General features: G+C 35.6%; 1 protein-coding gene across 1 annotated transcript in view; it reads left to right on the forward strand.

The window, feature by feature from the left end:
* LOC145283609 (ras-related protein Rab-28-like) overlaps window positions 1-19,355 on the forward strand; it is a 55,590-nt gene extending 36,235 nt beyond the window's left edge. The window contains exons 4-6 of the mRNA XM_080132551.1: window positions 741-873; window positions 12,387-12,490; window positions 18,765-19,355. Of these exons, the coding sequence (XP_079988677.1) occupies window positions 741-873; window positions 12,387-12,490; window positions 18,765-18,947 (420 nt within the window). The 3' untranslated portion in view covers window positions 18,948-19,355. The remainder of the gene's footprint in view (window positions 1-740; window positions 874-12,386; window positions 12,491-18,764) is intronic.
* The last annotated feature ends 375 nt before the right edge of the window (window positions 19,356-19,730 follow it).

Below are 19,730 nucleotides of genomic sequence, written 5' to 3' on the forward strand. Positions count from 1 at the left end.
AATGGATATAAATGCTAAGTTATAATCACCTCTAAGTGAAAGTCTTCTGGAAATTGAAGGTTCAATCTTCAGTGCGGGCAATGCTAAGAATACAATTATGAATTACTTAAACTTATACCTGATCATGGCTAATGGAACAAGAACAACTACCCTGTGGATTAAATAATGTTCCATTCGAAATTCTATACTGATTCCTAAATTCAAATGAAGAAGATTAGAGATTATATTTTCTTAATTTTTTGAGATTGTGAGTGTTGGTCTATTGCCACCTGGACTCTAGGTTAGTGGTCATAAATTGAAAATTTTCTTTTTTATCATTCCAAACTTAGAATTAGTAGTAGATTAAAGGGAGGGCATGTCATTCATATATATATATGTGTGTGTGTGTGTCAGGTTTTTAGGTTGTTTACATATTCTTGTACCATCAACTTTAAATTGTGCCATTTCTTGGAAAGTTACATATTCTTCAAATGTTTTCCAGTTAGAAACTGTTGATCCAGAAAGTGGTGATCATTTTACGTAAAATTTATATGCAAAATTGATCCTCACTCTAAATTTTAAAGTATTTTTTGTTTATTTCTTTTATCGCCAAGTTTTTCAGGATGCTTATATGTAATTGCTTAATAAAAGTATAATCTCATTATTATTTTTGAGTGAATTAGTATAAAGTATGCATGTATACAAATTGAGCCAATTTTTAGTACTTTTGCAATTTTTTTTTTTTTTTTTTTTCCAATTAGGGAATCTTGCTCGTGTATGACATCACAAATACTGTAAGTTTTGAAAACCTCTCTGACTGGTTGTCGATGGTGAAGAACTATGGCGTCCAAAGCGGAAAGACACCTCCAAATCTGGTACTTGTCGGTAACAAAAGTAATAACAAAGAATTTGTATACTTTCTTTCTATTTTTGTTTAAAAAATTAAAATATTAAAAAAAAAATTTTTTTTAATCAATTTTCACCTCAAACAAGGCACAGTGCCACTTTGAAGTTTTTATGACAATTTATTTGGTAGATTGCACTTTGAAAGTGTTTAATATTTTTGCCTATGTGTTAGGTGAAATCAGAACTCAAACTTAATGTTAAGAAAATAGCTTTTTTTGTTGTTTTGCATTGAGCCTTTAAATACTTTGTGACATCATAATAGACCTTTTTTTTATAACGTTTTCACACCAAACAAGGCACATTGCCACTTTGATGTAGGGGGCTACTATCAGGGACATAAGCTACAGAGGTACTATGTAGGGAGTTGGGCAGCAAGATGTTGGTTCACGTTATACTTGAACTTCTGCATGTCAGTACAATTGGGGAAGCAGGGTCCTGGAAGGGAGTTCCAAAGTCTAGCAGTTCTGGGGAAGAAACTGCTGGAGTAGAAGGCTCTCTTACATCTAGGGATCTCTACTGTGAAGGGGTGGGATTTAGCTGCTTGTCGGGTCTGTCGGGCATATTTACGTCGAGGGGGTCTCTCTCTTCTCCCTTTTCTTTCTCTTAATTATTTACATCATTCCATTTCTCTCACTACTTTGTTTTTGTTATTTGAATTTTCACCACCTAAAACATTTCATGCACAAAGTGTGCATGGTGTCAAACAAGTAAAACATTTCAAAGTTTTCATACTATATACATTCAATGAGTGAGACAATGAAGTAAAAGAAAATCAAATTTTAATTTTTTCAAATAAAATGAAAATTTAGTCATAAAATTTTTACAAATCCTAAAAAATTAAAACAGTTTGATTATTTTTTCATTTATTAGAAAAAAGTTGTAATTTTTATTATTGTACATTTTCGTCAGATTATAAACACACACACACACACACACATATATATAATTATTATTAGTTTTATTCTATTCTATTTTTAAGCAGACACCTAGATTTGTATTGTTTTACACATGTTTAGTTGGATAGTGAAAGATTACTAAACAACTCTTCAGAGACAAATTATCATTAAGAAGAGAGAAATAAAAAGAAAAGGGAAATATGTGAAGTCTGTAAAAACATAAATTTAAAAACGCTCATCGAATGCTCATCAAAACCAAACCACAAAAATAATAGAATATGGGTCTTATATGGCCATATTGAATTTCAGAGAAATCCAGAAATCTATTTTCCAGATTTTGTATTTAAAGTCTAAAAATAAAAATATATATATATATATATATATATAAAAATGAACAACAATTTTGGTATATTCCAAATCCAAGCTTTTATTCATGTTGCCAGTCATTTTTTCCAACATGAAAAAAAAAACTTTGGTACATTTTACAGATCTATTTCATGTTTTTTTTTTTTTTTTTTTTTTTTTTTTTTACATGGGGGTGACCACTTATCAAGGCCCGAAGGCCACTCAGGTATAAGGGTTATTGCGTGTACAGTAATCAATGAAATAGTATTATAGTAATCATTAGTATTGGGGGTTTTGATAGTCTCTTACTTAAGGGGGCGGTTTGTCAGGAGTTTGTTTATGTTGGACTTGAAGATGTCCAAGTTGAAGTCAGGTGGGAAACAGGCAAGCGGCAGAGAGTTCCACTGGCGTGCAGTTCTAAGAAAGAAGCTTTGCTCATGGAATCTACGTTTGGATTTTGGCACAGATAAAAAGTGGGGAAAATTGTTGACAGTAGTTTCAGCCAGACGGGTGTTTCTCGTGAAAGATTGGCGAGGGGAGACGAGGGATTGGAGCTCAGACGAGCACCTGCCATGGAAATAACGATAAAACAAAGACAGGCTTGCAACGTCTCTTCTGTGGGAAAGAGGTTGCAGGGAAGGGAAAAGGGCATCCCCCCACTAAACCACGAAGTCTATTTTGTACTCTGTCAAGGCAGGATAGGCTGTTTTTAGCAGCTCCTGCCCAGATGTGGCAGCAGTACTCCATCCTTGGACGTACTTGGCTTTTATACAGATAGAGAATTGCATCAGTAGTGAGATATCTTCTGGAGCGGTAGAAGGATCCCACCATTTTCCCAGCGTCCCTGGCAACAGATTTGATGTACATGTTCCATTTCAGATCAGAAGTAAAGGTCAAACCCAGAAGCTTGTCAAAACATGGAGCCTCTCCAAGACGAGAGCCATCCATTTCAATTGATGCCAGAAGGGGATCAGAGCGTTGATGATGTAAAGATAGAAGCTTTGTTTTGGATGCATTAAAAGTGATCAGCCACCTCTTCCCCCATTGTACCACGTGCTCAATATCAGAGGAGAGAGAATTAGAGGAACTTTGTCATTTACGGCCTGTGATGTGTTACCATAGATGGTCGTGTCATCAGCATAGATGTCAACGAATGATTTAAGTATGTGTTTTGGGAGATCATTGATGTAGATCAGGAAGAGAGTTGGGCCCAGTATGGACCCCTGGAGGACTCCAGCATTAATACTGTGGGCCTCTGATTTCTGCCCATCAACCACTACTCTTATGGACCTATCGGAGAGAAATGATTTAATGATTGAGAAAACATTTCCAGTAATACCGTAGCTGGAAATCTTGTGAAGTAGGCCCTTATGCCATACCTTATCGAAGGCCTTTGATATGTCAAGAGCAATTGCCCTGGAAAGGAAACCTTTGTCAAGAGATTCACTAATCCTCTGTGATATAACCGTTAGCACATCTGCTGTAGATCTTGCAGAGCAGAAACCATATTGCATGTCACTATGAAGGTTGTTTCTGTTGAGGTGGTTGACTACTTCTTTATTTAATATGGATTCCAACAACTTACTCATGACACACAGGAGACTTATTGGTCTGTACTGAGAGGGAGATGACTTTTTACCTGAATTCTTAAATACAGGGCATACTGATGAGGTTTTCCAGGGTGTTGGAAAGCACTTCTTCTTAAGGCAACGCTTAAACAGCTTTGTAAGTATGGGGGCAAGTTCTGGTTGGAGCTTTGTCAGCACTATAACTGGAATGCCATCAGTGCCAGTTGCTTTACTGGAATCAAGGTTCTTGATTAGCTTGGTGACCTCACGCACAGATATCTGTATGTTGCATAGCCTGTTGTCTGTTATAGGAGGAAATACAGGGAGTTGATGGTCATTGTCGCATAGGGTAGAATTAGCTGCAAAGTTCTTGGCAAATAGTCTGGCCATGTCTGATGCTGACGAGATGATCTCAGGTCCATTGATGATAGTTGGGATAGAACGCACACTTCTGTTCAAGATCCTGTTTGCTATTTGCCAGAACTAGTGGGAACCAAGCCACTGCTCAGGTACTTTGGATTTAACAGACTGAGCATATAGCTCTCTTGCATGTTTTATTACTCCTTTACAGTGGTTGCTGGCAGTCCTTAAAGCAGCTTTAGTCTCAGTACATCTATTACGTTGGTAGCTATGGAAAAAGTGATTTCTGTGCGCGATGGCAGCAGCACATTCTTGGGAGAACCATGGCTAGCTATTAGGTTTTTGTTGGAATTTTTTGGATGGTATGAATCTGTCTATGCCTATAATTAACCATTCGGTCAGGTTTGATACTATAGAGGACACATCCTTTTTAAACATGGAATGCAGAGGTAGGTCAGATATGAATGTACGGAAGCTATCCCAGTCAGCCATAGAGTATCGATATACAGTATGGTGGAGAGGTACGTCTGAAGACTTATTACATTTCATTTTTATCTTAACTGCTACAACAGAGTGGTCAGAGAATCCCAGAGGAGATAGAACGGAACATGAACACAGGTATGTCTGAAGACTTATTACATTTCATTTTTATCTTAACTGCTACAACAGAGTGGTCAGAGAATCCCAGAGGAGATAGAACGGAACATGAACACAGCTCAGGGGAAGTTGTGAGGAAACGGTCTAGAAGGCTTGCATATTGACCGGGTGTATCGGGCACACGGGTGGGTTCATGAACAATCTGAGTGAGGTCTTGGCTTTTCTCAATGTTTTCTGCATATGAGAGTCATTCCAAAAGTAAGCCTCCAATTATTTTCTTTTTTTTTTTTACTCCAAAAGTGGAAAAGCTATGTAGACAGGAGTTGTACCATAAAAACAAGTTACCATTTGTGCTCCATAATTTATTTCTACATAGTCACTATCATTCTCAATGCCTTTTTGTCAGGAAATCACACACATCTCTACTTCTGATGCATATCCATGATAGAGGTTGCTTTCTTAGTCTCATGCCGTCAATACCTTCAGCAGAGAGATGAAATTTTCAGCTCCTAAATGCATAAGTTTAGTTATCATAACAATGCAATTTGCATTTGGATGGAATAAAAATATAAGAGGCATTACTTTTTGAACAACCCATCATATGAGGGTTGTTCCAAAAGTAAAGTGTTCTATTTTTTTATACTCAAAAAGTTGAAGAGTTACAAAAACTGGAGTGGTGCCATTAAAACAAGCGACCTTCAGAGAGATCATGAATGCATAAATTCAGTCATCATAACATTACAATTTGCAATCTCCTCTAATCCATGCGGGCAGAATAAAAAATGGGAGGCATTGCATTATGAATACTCCTTGTATGTATGTGTGTTTGTGATACAAAATTACAAAAGTCTAGTAAATGTAAAATGTATTGCAATAATGATATATTACTATTACACACAAATATAAGTGTGTTTTTGAGGGTTTTTTTAGGAATTCCAGTTTGGGAAAAGTATTTTTGGGATGAACCGGTTTCAGACAAATATTTTCAGTGAAAATAGTTTTTATGTTTATAATCAAACTAGCCTAGGTGCCCGGTGTTGCCCGGGTGTTTGGAGGTGTGTCTTGAGCAAAAAAAAAAAAGAAAAAGTTATAGTAGGTAGGCGGGCAGGCAGGCAGGCTTGAACCCATACCACAAAGGGGGAAAAGAACATGAAAAAAAAAACACAATATCTTTGCCATTGTGTTCATCGCCAAACTGAAAGTGGCGAAGATTTAAATTAAGGCTAGTCAATCGAAAAGAGGGGATGACTTTCGAAAATATTGGCGATAAAAGTGAGCCCTCCTTGTAGCCCAATTGAGGATGAAGAAATTAATGTTTTTAGCCAATTTTTTTCAATATTTGTTGTCCAAAGGATCGAGCTTAAAAACAATACCAATCTCGTGAAAATCCATCGCCTCTGTTGAAAGTTTTAGGCAGACATACAAACATAAATACATATATACATGTATTTAAACAGACAGGTGGGATTTATATTATAGACTAGCCTGGGTTCCTGGCATTGCCCGGGTGTTTGGAGGTGTGTGTTGAGCAAAGAAAAAAAGTGGTGGTAGGCAGGCAAGCTTGAACCCGTACCGCTAAGGTGGAAAAAAATGTGAAAAAAAAAAAAAGTGACGTCTTTGCTGTTGCGCCCATTGCTAAACTGGAAGTGACAAATCTTTAAATTAAGGCTTGTCAATCAAAAAGAGGGATGAGTTTTAAGAATATTGGCAAAATGTGACTCCTCCCTGTAGAAAGGTGCCCAGTTGAGGGTTTAGGATTTAATGTGTTTAGCCAAGTTTTCGATATTTGTCGTCCGAAGAGTCAAGCTTCAAAACGATAGCAATCTCATGAAAATCTGTTGCCTCTGTCAAAAATTTTAGGCAGACATACAAACATACATACATACATACATTTAAGCAGAGAGGTGAGCAGAAGATGTTAGAAAGTGAGACATGTTAAACAATAAAAACAAGCAAATAATGAGTTCAGAGGCATATATTCACAAAAGATATATTTTATATATGTTTAAAATGGAAGTTTACATAGAAAAAACATAGAATGTTCAATGTTTTTAGAATCCTTGTAAAACAAGGGGATTTTATAGCTGAGGTATCAGAGAAATCAGAGTCGATAATTAATGTGTCATAAAATTGTAATCAAAACTTCTCTGCTTAATTACACAAATTATATTTCATTAAAAGTTGTTAAAAAAGAGTCAAAGTTCATTTGTTTTCATATTAGAAGGAAAGTTTAGTGAGTAAGATTGGGAATATTTCAATGAGTAAATTTATACGCATTGAGAGACAATAATGAGTTGTGTGTCTGTGTTCGCTAATGTTTGTTGCGCGAGTTGAAACATGGCAGCAGGCTCAACTGGTTATTGAAGAAAAATCTGGCTTTTTATGATATTCAATTTTTATAAATTCAGAGAAATGCATCTGATTTGCTTGAAATGTTTTTATTTGTTTAAATTCAGACTAGTGTATGCATCAGGTTATATACGCAGAAACTAGTTTAAGTATTTTCATTTTGGACATCGAAATGTAAACACCTGTGGACACATGTTCTAAACAGGAATATTCTCAAGAAATAATTTTAAGTCTGGAAATATTCATCCCTCTCCATAACGTTATCTTTGTTCACTGAAAGTATCATGATGTCATCATCACTTTCTAGTAATGACTTGATAGCCAATACCTTTTTTTATAGATTAGGTTTTGCAAGTTTTCATTTCTCAAGTGCTTGTCCCACTTAGCTCATCTAAGGTTTCTGTTGTGGTCCTGTTTAGGGGGTAAGAATATTAAGGTGAAAGAGTCTTGGTGTTCACTGCGAGTGGTTAAACTACTCGTGTGCTCTTTGCTCGACAGCAGAAATGTCTGGTTTACATAATGCCAGACAAATCCATACAATCATAGATATAGGAGTGTTAACTATCCTAGAACACCCTCCTCCTCCAGAGATTTATTTCCCCAGAATATAGTTTTTCTTTCTCGGGTTGACCACCAGGGGGGCTGTCAGTTTCCTTTTTCTGTCGGAACGACATATTTTGGTACTAGTTTGAGGGGGTTCCAGGTCAAATGCATCATACGGTAGATCCAACGTCTCTTCACTGGCGGAGTTTCACTTAACTCGTTCAGAGTGCGTTTGTATATCTGGTTCAAGTGTTCCATGGAAAGTGGTCCTTCCACCTTGTAAACTATACGGCCGATCCTGTTCTTGATTGTTTCCTGCTCCCAGAAAATATTATCTTTGTGCATCTGGAAGAATTTTTTTCTCCCGGTACGTAATTCTTCTCAAGAACAGTTGTCTTTGTAAGTTTTACTTATTTTAGCAATAGTTTGTCAAAGACTGTATTTTTCTTGCGAACATCACTTCTGTCGGAGATATCTGGGATGGTGTTTTTTTTTTTTTTTTTTTTTTTTTTTTTTTACATGGAGTTCACCACTTATCAAGGCCCAATGGCCACTCGGGGATAAGGGTTATTGTGTGTACAGTAATCAATGGGATAATGTAGCAATAGTATTGGAGAATTGATAAGGTGTCATTACTTAGGGGGGGGCGGTTCATCAGGAATTTGTTTGTGTTGGACTTGAAGACATCCAGGTTGAAGTCGGGAGGGAAACAGGCAAGCGGAACAGAGTTCCACAGGCATGCAGTTCTAAGAAAGAAGCTTTGTTCATGGAATCTACGTTTTGATTTAGGCACAGATAAGGAGTGGAGGAAATTATTGACGGTTTCAGCTAGTCGGGTGTTTTTTGAAAAAGATTGGCGAGGGGGGACCAGAAAATGGAGCTCAGACGAGCACTTGCCATGGAAATAACAATAGAACAAAGACAGGCTTGCTACGTCTCTTCTGTGGGAAAGAGGTTGCAGGGAAGAGAAAAGGGCATCCCACGAAGTCTATTTTGTACTCTGTCAAGGCAGGATAGGCTGTTTTTAGCAGCTCCTGCCTAGATGTGGCAGCAGTACTCCATCTTTGGACGTACTTGGCTTTTATATAGATAGAGAATTGCATCATTAGTGAGATATCTTCTGGTGTTACATGATAAGGGCTGTCCCCTGTTCATGTAAGTATAAAAATAGAGAGATTAGTTAAAATGAAAATAAGAGAAAGCAGAAATCGAACCCTGGACATAAGTTTTAAAGAACAATAGGTTTAAATGGAATGTCCAGTAAATTGTTAATTCGGATGAAATAAATAATAAATAAACTATTCAATTGTTAAAAGAATGTGGATAATAAAATATGAGTTAAATAAATTAGATATGTAGGTTAAATTCCTTTGTGGAAACAACACAAGGAAAATAGGTTATTGGGAAATCAATATCGAAAACGTGCAAAGTCGCGCATGTTGAAACACGTGAATTTTGCTCACGTGGCCGGGATGCATGGATTTCTCAATATAGCAAGTGGGAGTTAGTTGGTCGGGGAGAGAGTCAGAGACAGTCAGGAGAGACAGTCAGGGGAGACAGACAGGCGGACGTCTGAAGCGAGACGTCACTTCAGAAACTAAGATGTGAAACTTTGAGTTCTTAATGAGGAAATCCCGACCGGTCGTATTAAATAAATTCACCATGTGTTTTGGATAAAGCTCATCTTTGTGTTGTGATTTCTACAAAAAGGTAAATTGTATTGTTATTATATGTCTGTGTTATAAAATGTCATTACAACAACATCTCTCTCTCTAAGATACAACATCATATGTAATAAGACAAGAACTCTCACTAAGAACTCACGTAACATACGCGCACAAGTGGTATCGTCTAATACTAATAATAACAACTATATAACACTGGAGCGGTAGAAGGATCCCACCATTTTCCCAGCGACCTTGGCAACAGACTTGATGTATGTGTTCCATTTCAGATCAGGAGTAAAGGTCAAACCCAGAAGCTTATCAAAACATGGAGCCTCCCCTAGACGAGAGCCATCCATTTCAATTGATGCCAGATGGAGATCAGAGCGTCGATGATGTAGAGATAGGAGCTTGGTCTTAGATGCATTAAAAGTAATCAGCCACTTCTTTCCCCACTGTACCACGCGCTCAAGATCAGAGGAGAGAGAATCAGAGACAACATCATCATTTACGGCCTTTGATGTGTTGCCATAGATGGTCGTGTCATCAGCATAGATGTCAACAAAAGATTTTAGTATGTGTTTTGGGAGATCATTGATGTAGATCAGGAAGAGAGTTGGGCCCAGTATGGACCCCTGGAGGACTCCAGCATTAATACTGTGGGGCTCTGATTTCTGCCTCTCAACCACTACTCTTATGAGCCTATCAGAGAGAAATGATTTAATGATTGAGAAAACATTTCCAGTTATACCGTAGCTGGAAATCCTGTGTAGTAGGGCTTTATGCCAAACCTTATCGAAGGCCTTTGATATGTCAAGAGCAATTGCCTTAGAAATGAAGCCTTTGTCAAGAGATTCACTAATCCTATGAAATATCACCATTAGCACATCTGCTGTAGATCTAGCAGAACGGAAACCATATTGTGTGTCACAAAGAGGTTATTTCTGCTGAGGTGGTTGACTACTTCTCTAGTTATTGTGGATTCCAGCAACTTACTCATGACACACAGGAGACTTATTGGTCTGTACTGAGAGGGGGATGACTTATCACCTGAATTCTTAAATACAGGGCATACTCGTTAGGCATTATGCGGTACACCGGGGAAATTGTTGCAACGCCTTTTCAGATGGAGTGTCCTTTGCCTTTTTCAAAGCCCTCTTCAAGCTGTCCACAAACCTTTCGGCCTATCCATTTGATCTAGGGTAGTAAGTCGGAGTTGTGATGTGGTCCACTTCAAAGTCCTCCGTGAACTCTTTAAAGTCCTTGGATGTAAACTGAGTGGCGTTATCTGACACTAAACAGTCAACCACTCTGAACCATGCAAATAACTCCTGAAGAGTTTTTATAGTAAAGTCTGTAGTTGGGCTTTTACACCTATAGACTTCAGGCCACTTAGAGAAGCTGACCACTACTATGAAGTAGTATTGCCCATCAAGTGGTCCTGTGTAGTCCACGTATGTCTGTGACCATGGGTAGTCAGCTTTGGGCCATGACTAAATTGAATTGGTGGCGTTTTAGCAACTAGTGCATATCCTCTGCATGCTTTCACCTTTTCTTCAAAACCCTTGTCCATGTTTTTCCAGTACACTTATGAACGGATTAAACTTTTCACTTTGGTGCCCTAGATGAAAATCCTTTAAAGTTTTCTTTTGGAGGGTCCCTGAAACAACTGCTCTCTCTTGATATAATAATACCTGGTCACATATTGAGAAAACCTCTGCTACTTGTTCATTAGTCTGCAGTTTTTCCTTGGTTTCTCTTATAAAATCGTCACTTTCAGTTTCTTTCTTTATATCATCCAGAGTAACGCAAAGTTCTTTCACAGTGTTGCATAGGATCGAACTGTAATCTCTCTTTGATCGTAGTGATGCGATCACAGAGTCTTCAAGTGGTTCATCATTCCTTAGTATAAATTGAGATAGCCTGTCTGTGTGTCCTAACTTCTTTGACGGAAGGAACTCCGTATCAGTCGTTATTTAGTAAGATTGTTACCATCTTTGGAGCCTGTTTTCTGGATATGTAAGCAACCCTTTCTTCAAGTCAAAGATAAAGATCAGCTGCTTGTGGTCTGTTTGAAGTTTGAAATGTCATCCATGGAGAAATCTGTGAAATCTAGTTACTCAAAAATTATGCCTAAGGATTCTTTCTCTATCTGGGAATAATTCCTTTCCACGTGTAGTAGGGTTCTCGACGCATGTGATTTCGGTTTCATAGAACCGTCGGGAATTTTATGCAGAATATACGTGCTGATTCCATATGCGCTCATGTCACTTGCAACAATAATGTCTAAATCTGGGTTGTAATGGGTCAGGGAGGCATATCACTATATATTCTGTGAGATTTCTTTTAAAGTTGACATGAGCATATTGATTAAAACAAGCAATGCATAAAGTGGTAATGCGTACTTTGAGATAGACATCAGTAAGAAGTGTCCAGATTTATTTTCAAATTGTACATTTTGCTTCATTTCAAAAGAAAATCTCATTTTTCCATTTTTAATTTCAATTTAGTGGGGGGAATGTTTTCTTTTTCACTAAAGAAACATTTCTTATTTTATTGTTAAGTGCTCGACTGCACTCTAATATATGGTTCCTCTGTAAAACATTCACAATAAAACTCCAGCTATAACCATTGTAAATAATTTTATTTTCTTCCTTTATGTTCTTAAAATTAAATAGCACTTACACGAGCAAAGTTTCTTTTCAAGAACTACTAAAAAGTACCTGTCTGTGGAACACAATAACATGGGGCTGTTTTGCAGCTGACAACAACATGCTTGTTTTCAATTCCAATGTAAATAAATTCTTGTTGAGCTGTCCTTTTTAAATAATCAAATTCTACTCAGTTTCAGCCATCGTTACCAATCATCACGGTGTTGTCTGATTATCAACCTGCCAAACTCATTTAACCCTTTATCCTCAAGTGGCTCCTGGGACTTGTTAATTGGTGATCGATTAGTACGTAAATAAAATATATATTTGTTAGCTAGCATTAACTTTTTGTTTTTGTGTTAAGGTAAATGTTTTCATCTGCTTCAAAGTGGATATCGTATTTTATGCTTTCAAATTAATTGAATGTCACGTTTGTTTTTTTTTTGTTTCATTCTCTACTGTTCTTCTATTGTTTATTCTATCAAAGTGAATTGAAACCGACTTATAATCTTTGAATTTGCACTTCAGTTGACCAACTTCACCGGAGAACATTAAGCGAAGAAAAACACAACAGATTTGCCATCGATCATGACATGTCCAGCTTTTTTCTGAGTGCCAACACAGGAGAATCGGTGAGTGAACCCAAAACATTCATGTTTATGTTTTAGATTTCAAGCAATTAAGGATGATTCCATTAATTTTAATTTCTTTCTAAAACCCATTAAACTTCAATCACAGAAATTTAATGGATGTTTTTATGAACATTGAAGACATAAGATTTAGTAGCATTATTATATCTTAATTTTAATCTTTTTAAAGGAACATAAAAGTGGTTCCAAATTTTTCTACTTCCTAAATGAATATTTTATTATTAACAGATTACCTGTTCTGGAATGACTATTCTGCTTTTAAGGTGTGAGTGTTCTCCACTTTCTTGCAGAATTCCATTTTTTTGTAATTAAATAAAATCTGTTTTTTTTTTTTTTGTTTTGTTTTTTTAACTGATTTCTGCTGAATTGCTACAGTTTACTTTTTTTTCTGTAATTTCTCTTTTTTTCCTTTCTCTTTCACTTTATCTTCTTTTTTTTCTATTTTTTCTCTTCCTCTCTTTGCCTTTCGCCATACTTCAAACAATTCACGATCCGGGTAGAGAAGATAGAAAACTTTTGTTTAATCAAAAGAAAATTTCTGTCTCCATACTTCCATTTAAATACTTAGGGTTTTTCTCTTATTGTTATTGCCTTGTTTTTGTGTTTTGGTCGAAAGATATTTTTTTATGTTTTCTAATTTAAAATCTTTGGACATTCTTTTTACACAAAGAAGCTAATTTTTAATGAATTTAAAAGCAAAAATGTAGTTAAAATATATCAGTCAATATGCCAAAAAATGAGATTCTACATTTTTTAATTTAAAGTGAGGAATCAGTTTCACATATGAATTTCATGTGAAGTAAAAAGTAAATTCATATGAATCAAAGGCCGACAATGACCAAGATCTTTCTGATTCTCTCTCTCTCTTCTGATCTTGAGCATGTGGTGTAATGGGGAGAAAGGTGGCTGGTTAATTTTAATGCACCTAAAACCAAGCTTCTCTCTTTTCACCATAATCGCTCTGACCCACATCTGTTGAAAGGAATGGCCCTCGTCTTGGAAGCTCCATGTCTTGACAAGCTTCTGGGACTGACTTTCACTTCTGATCTGACATGGAACACAGATATCAAATCTGTTGCCAAGATGGCTGGAAAATGGTTGGATTATTGTACCATTCCAATAGATATCTCATTGCCAATGCAATTCTAGCCCTAAATAAGTCCTAAAATGGAGTACTGTTGCCACCTCGGCTTTGAAACCTATCAGACAATACCCTTTTTTCTTCCCTCCAACCACTTTCTCACAGAAGAGATGTTGCAATCCTGTCTTTGCTCTATTGTTATTTTCATGGCAAGTGTTCATCTGAGCTGCAATATAGATCCCCCTCTTGCCAAACTTTCGCAAAAAACACTTCATTAGCTACATGTACTATCAACAATTTCCCCATTCTCTATCTATGCCTAATTCTAAACGCAAATTCCATGAACAAAGCTTCTTTACTAGAACTGCCTACATGTTGAACACTGTTGCGTTGGTCTGCTTCCCAGCTGATTACAATATGGTAGCCTTCAAGTCCAATGTAAACAAGTTGAGCCATCCTCTTAAATAATCCAAATTCTACCCAATCTACATACACCATTAGCGATTACTAAACTACCATCTTATATTCATTAACCCTTATCTTTGAATGGCCTTCAAGCTTTGATAAGTGGTGTACCTTGTAAAAAAAAAATCAACATGGTACAACTTCATTGATTGGCTTGGGAAGTGACGGTGGTCAAGTTGTTAGCAACACAAACTGACAACTTAGGTGTTCCAAGTTTGAATCCAGTTCGTTCTACAAAATCACTATCACTCAAGATGTTGGTAACTTTCACATAGTCCCTCCTGTAAGTATCCGATATCTTTCAAGAAACAATTCTGACTACAAAAATATCATGAAAACGAATGCCAACAATAGAATCTACAGATTCATACGATATGATAATGAATGATTGGCTTAGTTCTGTTGTTGGCATTCTTGCAGGAGAGACTATGTAACAATTGCCAATATTCTTTATTTTAATTTCGTTCACTCCAAATAAGACATGACACAACTGAGACATAAGAGGCTACTGTGAATTAGGGGCATCCTAAGTGGGGAGCTGTGCAAAAAGATGCTTGTTCACATTAGATTTAAATTTCTGCATGTTGGTATAGTTAAGGAAACAATAAGTAGGGAGGGTACTGGAAAAGCTAGCAGTTTGAGGAAACAAGCTGTTAGAGTAGAAAGCCCTCCAGCCCTAATCTTGCTGACTGACAAGTTCATTGAAGCATATTCCATTAAAGTAAAAGAAGCACAGAGATGCAACATTGTGGTGATGGGACAGGGGATAGAGCTTGTTAGATAGTGTGAGATCTATTAAATTAGAGACTCTTTTTTTAGATCCTGTCAAAGAGAGAGAGAGTTTAGTGATTGGTGCACTAGCCCAGATGTGACAAAAATACTCCATGTATGAGCAGATGGTGGCTTTGTAGAACTTCAGGATTCTTGCAGATGTGAGAAGTAGAGAGAGCCCACCTACCTTGCAGCAGCCTTGGCAGTACCTTCTATGTATTTGTTCCAATTCATGTTATCTGTGAATGGTAGGCCAAGGTGTTTGAATGGTGAACTCTAAGGTAGAGTGTTATCAATCATGCAATCGGTAGTTGAAAACATTTTTCATTTTTAAAAAGAAAGGAGATTTGTCTTAGTAACATTAAATGTTAAAATCCATTTATTACTATCCATTTATTACAATCCATTTATTACAATCCATTTATTACAGTCCATTTGTTACAATCTATTTATTACAATCCATTTATTACAGTCCACTAAACACTGAGGAGGTGGTTATATAAGGATCCAACCATTGCCTTGAATATTTGTTTGTTAGTTTTTCTCACATGTCTGGAATAGAGCATGATGTCATCAGCAAATATTCCGATCTCTGATGCAATTGCTTCAGAGAAGTCATTGATAAAAATCAGGAATAATAAATGTCTAAAGATCAACTCCTGAGATGCACCCACGTAATATCATGTTGTTTAGATGTATGGCCATAAAAAAAAAACTTTCTTTTGACTAAAAAAGAATTTGATTATATTAAATATATGTCCATATACCATAAAAATTAATTTTTATGAAAAGATCTTCTTACCAGACTCTGTCAAAAGCCTTGTATATATCAAGCGCTAATGGCCTAGCTTTACTAATTTTGTTCAGTAAATAGTAAATGTGGTCTGTTAGGATATCCGCAGTAGAACAGGCTTGCTTAAATCAATATTGTTGGTCAGAAAGTAGTTTAGCATTAACGAAGTGGCAAAGTATCAATGGATTGAGTAATGATTTAAAGATTTTAGCAAAGAGCATGAAGAGACTGACAGGGTGATAATTTTGCAGTTCAGTTCTTTACCAGAATTCTTGAACACTGGTACACAATAATTTTCCGACTACGAAGGAAACTAAATTCGGCAAGGTATTTGTTGTATAAATTGAAGAGGACACGGGCTAGCTCAATAGAGCATATCATTAAGATTATAGTAGAGATAAGGTCAATCTTAGAAGTTTTTTATGATATTCCAGAAGTTTTTTTTTTTTTTTAATTTCTTTGAAGATTGTAATGCTGGCTATGGAGCAGCCAAACCAGCTGCCAACATTGTCCTGCTTTTTATTGAAACCAACCGAGAGCTCTTTTTAGTATACTCGCTGTTTTCTTAAGTGCAATTGTCTGGATCTCTTTTGCACTTGGTTCACCAGGAATATTAGTTAGGTAGGACTTCACATCCTTCTTCATAAGTCTTGTGGCACCTATAATAACTGGTATGATTGATATCTTCTTAAGATTCTGGTTTCATATTATCAGACTTGGAAATGAGTGATAACCAGATCACAGAGTGTGATTGCAGCAAACAATGGAAAGAAATATTTTCTGCCTATGTGCAATAGCAACTGCACAAGTTGCAGTGAACCATTGTAGGGGTTGAGGCTTGCTATAGAATTTCCAATGCCTACCTTGACACATTCAGTTATTTTGCACATTATTCAGCAGGGAAAGGAAAGAGTTTATTCTACGGAGCATCTCTAATGTGATCTCTGATGAATTCTCAACAAGCCCATTTGTAGTGACTATCGAACCGACTGGATTTGAACTTACCATACGTAAGTCATCAGTTCATGTCATTATCCACTTAACCAGTTTCACCTTCCAAACGTAAAGTGATCCCATTTCCTCACAATCCTAGGATTTTAGAGCAACCAATTTTGTTCATTGTTAAGGAAGATAAATTCTGGTTTTTTTGGGGGGGTTTTTTTTCAGATAGAGGAGTCTATTTTGTTAGGTGATTACATTAGGCAGTTTACAATGTTTTATTGGGGAGAAAGAGGTTTTGGGTTTTAAAAATTTGGGGGTGGGTAGAATTAAACTGTTATGGGTGGGCTTATGGTTAGTGGTAGGGTAAATAAATATTTTTTTGTTACTAACTTTTCAACAATGAACTTCTATGCAGATATATTATGGTATATATGGTATAGTGTAATAAAACTGGAAAAAGCATCTTTTAAGAAATTAAATATGCTTTTGTAAACCATGTTTAAGATGCAAATAGTTTTATTAAAAGGAATATTTTTATATTTTAATTTTTTTTATTATTAGTTTCAGATAATAAAATACTATTTTATAATTTTTCAGAGAGAAAAAAGTATTGCATCTTTTATAATAGCAACATGACCATCCAATAAAAGATATATATATATATATATATATATATATATATATATATATATATATATACACACAAAGTAAAAAGATAATGAGGATGACTTTTAGAGATTTTACGCAGTGTCTTAAGTTTAACTTTAGATGCTTTATGAATCCAATTGCTTATCTTTGATAAGAATGCGACTTCCTATTAGACGTGATGCTATTGACATCCTCCCCACAAAATGTTAGGAAGTAAAAAAAAGAAGCAAGAAATATAACAAAAAAGAAGGACATATGTTTATAAACAGAACAATGAAGAGAAAGTTATTCACCAAGATTCACAAAAGGAGACTAAATATGATTGTTAATCAAGGTCAATATATTTAGAGTTAGTTTACAGGCAGTTTTAGATATGGCACTGAATTTTGCAGCAGTTTATGGGACAGTTGCCAGTCTGGCACAGTTGAACACAGGTTGTGGCTCAGAGCAGAGCGACATTTGCTGACCTCAACTGATGAACACAGCCTCAACAGATGATTAAGTAACTGTGGACCTTAGTGTGCATAGAATCGATGGTGTAATGCATATACCCAGAGTGCAACTAATATATGTATAGAATGTATCAGAGTTTGTATTTTATTTTTAAAAATTTTTTTACTTGTGGTCTGTTTGCATCCTCTCAGCAACCACCAATGTGAGAGGTGACAACACAGCCAGAAGACAAGATGGAAGAGAAGATGACCACAGAAACAATGTTGCCGTTTGTCGTTGAGTGGGGTAGCACGTAGTTGCACATTGGATTCTATGTATGATATGAGCATACACACTAAGCATTGAATAAGCCCTAAACCCCTAGTACTTTTGCTCTTAGCCAATTTTATTGATTTTGATCAATTTACATGATTTTTGGAATATGACATTTTTATTCCATTCCATGACAGATATGTACATCATAAAAAAATTTCTGTAGTTTTTTTTTTTTTAATTACATCAAATAAGCATCAATTTATCAAAACAGCTTATGCTAACCCTTGTGCACTGATACTTGTTTACACAACTGCATTTTGTATTTTGGATAAAATAAGTTGGTGTTTGTGTCAATTGGTGATCTTTTAAATCAACACATTTCAGGTGAAAACATTATTACATACTTATGTATCATGTCAAAACTAATGTAAATTCAAGAGTAGAAAAATAATTACAAGTAAAAATATAATTTATCGAATTATTGAGTTTTATCATATGTTTTTACATAGAAGAGTTGTGCAACCAATTCAGTATGACAAACTGACTTGCGTCCCTTGACTTAAATTAAAGATTCACGATTTTTAAACATAGAATCTCACATAATTGATGATTTCTTATTAAAGCATATCTTTTATTGGATCATTTTTCGTAATTTTGGAATTTATACTAATTTTGACATGACATGTAAGTACGTAATAATGCTTTCATGTGAAATGTATTGGTTAAAAAGATCACCAATCTACACAAACACCAATAAATCTCCAGCAATGTGCAGCTTTTTAATGTGCACACAAAAAGTTTCAACAATGACACTTGTTTTCAAATTGTGAATGTTTCTTTCTGTCCAGGTCTCCATTTGCTTCCAACATTTAGCAGCTGAAATGATGGGTCTTAAACTGACAACATCTGACCATGAAATCCAACAAAGAATTGTAACAGCCCAAATTGAAAATGTGGAACCAGAAATTCCAGCAGGCAATTACAAAAGTCCGCACTCCTCAAAACCCAGCCCCATTTGCATCATACAGTAATGAGTTAAAACACAATTGACCAATCATAAAGCATGATAAGAACATAAGCTTCAAAACATTTCTTCACACTTTTAGAATTGCTGTTTAATGGATTGTATTTCCTCCTTGTCTACATGAAAGGAAAACAGTAAAGACTCCCTTCTCTCACCACATTCTGACTCATTTATCTACATTAGGGTGTTAAAGAATTTTACTTTGTTCAAAGTTCACACACCGTCCAGCTAGATTAATTCAAATGTAAAAATACAAACATTTTTCTAAGTAAACACAATAAAAAGTGATTCATATGGTTTTCTTTTCAACCAATGGTGCAACTTGATTCTTCAATCAAAAAGAATTGAAAAAAAAATATCAATTTTCTTCATTTCATGTTTAAAAACAAGAATAAAATAATTTTTTGTATGTGTACATTCATTTTAATTTTATTTTTACCAGCCTCCCCCACTCCCCTTGATAGAGGGAGGGGGTGGTTAGCAAAAGAGTATTAATTGCATAAATATCTTTATAAAAAAAAAAAATTGGATTAAAACAACTTTAAAAATTGGTTTAAAATTTTTTTGTTTAAATAGAATCCAGAAAAAAAAAACATTGCTAAATTACTTTTCAGCAGAGCATCCTGGCTACTTGATAATAAATAATTTAAAAGAAACAAAAAAAAATGCACCAATACTCAATGGACAACTTAAATAATTGGTAAATAACATTTGATTGGCTATTTAACAAGACAACATAGTCTGTCTTTGAAAAGTAAAATCCAATGTTTTCTAGCATTTAAATAAAAAT

This window comes from Euprymna scolopes, chromosome 8, assembly GCF_053919585.1.
Source record: "Euprymna scolopes isolate OS-2025 chromosome 8, ASM5391958v1, whole genome shotgun sequence".
NCBI lineage: Eukaryota > Metazoa > Mollusca > Cephalopoda > Sepiida > Sepiolidae > Euprymna > Euprymna scolopes.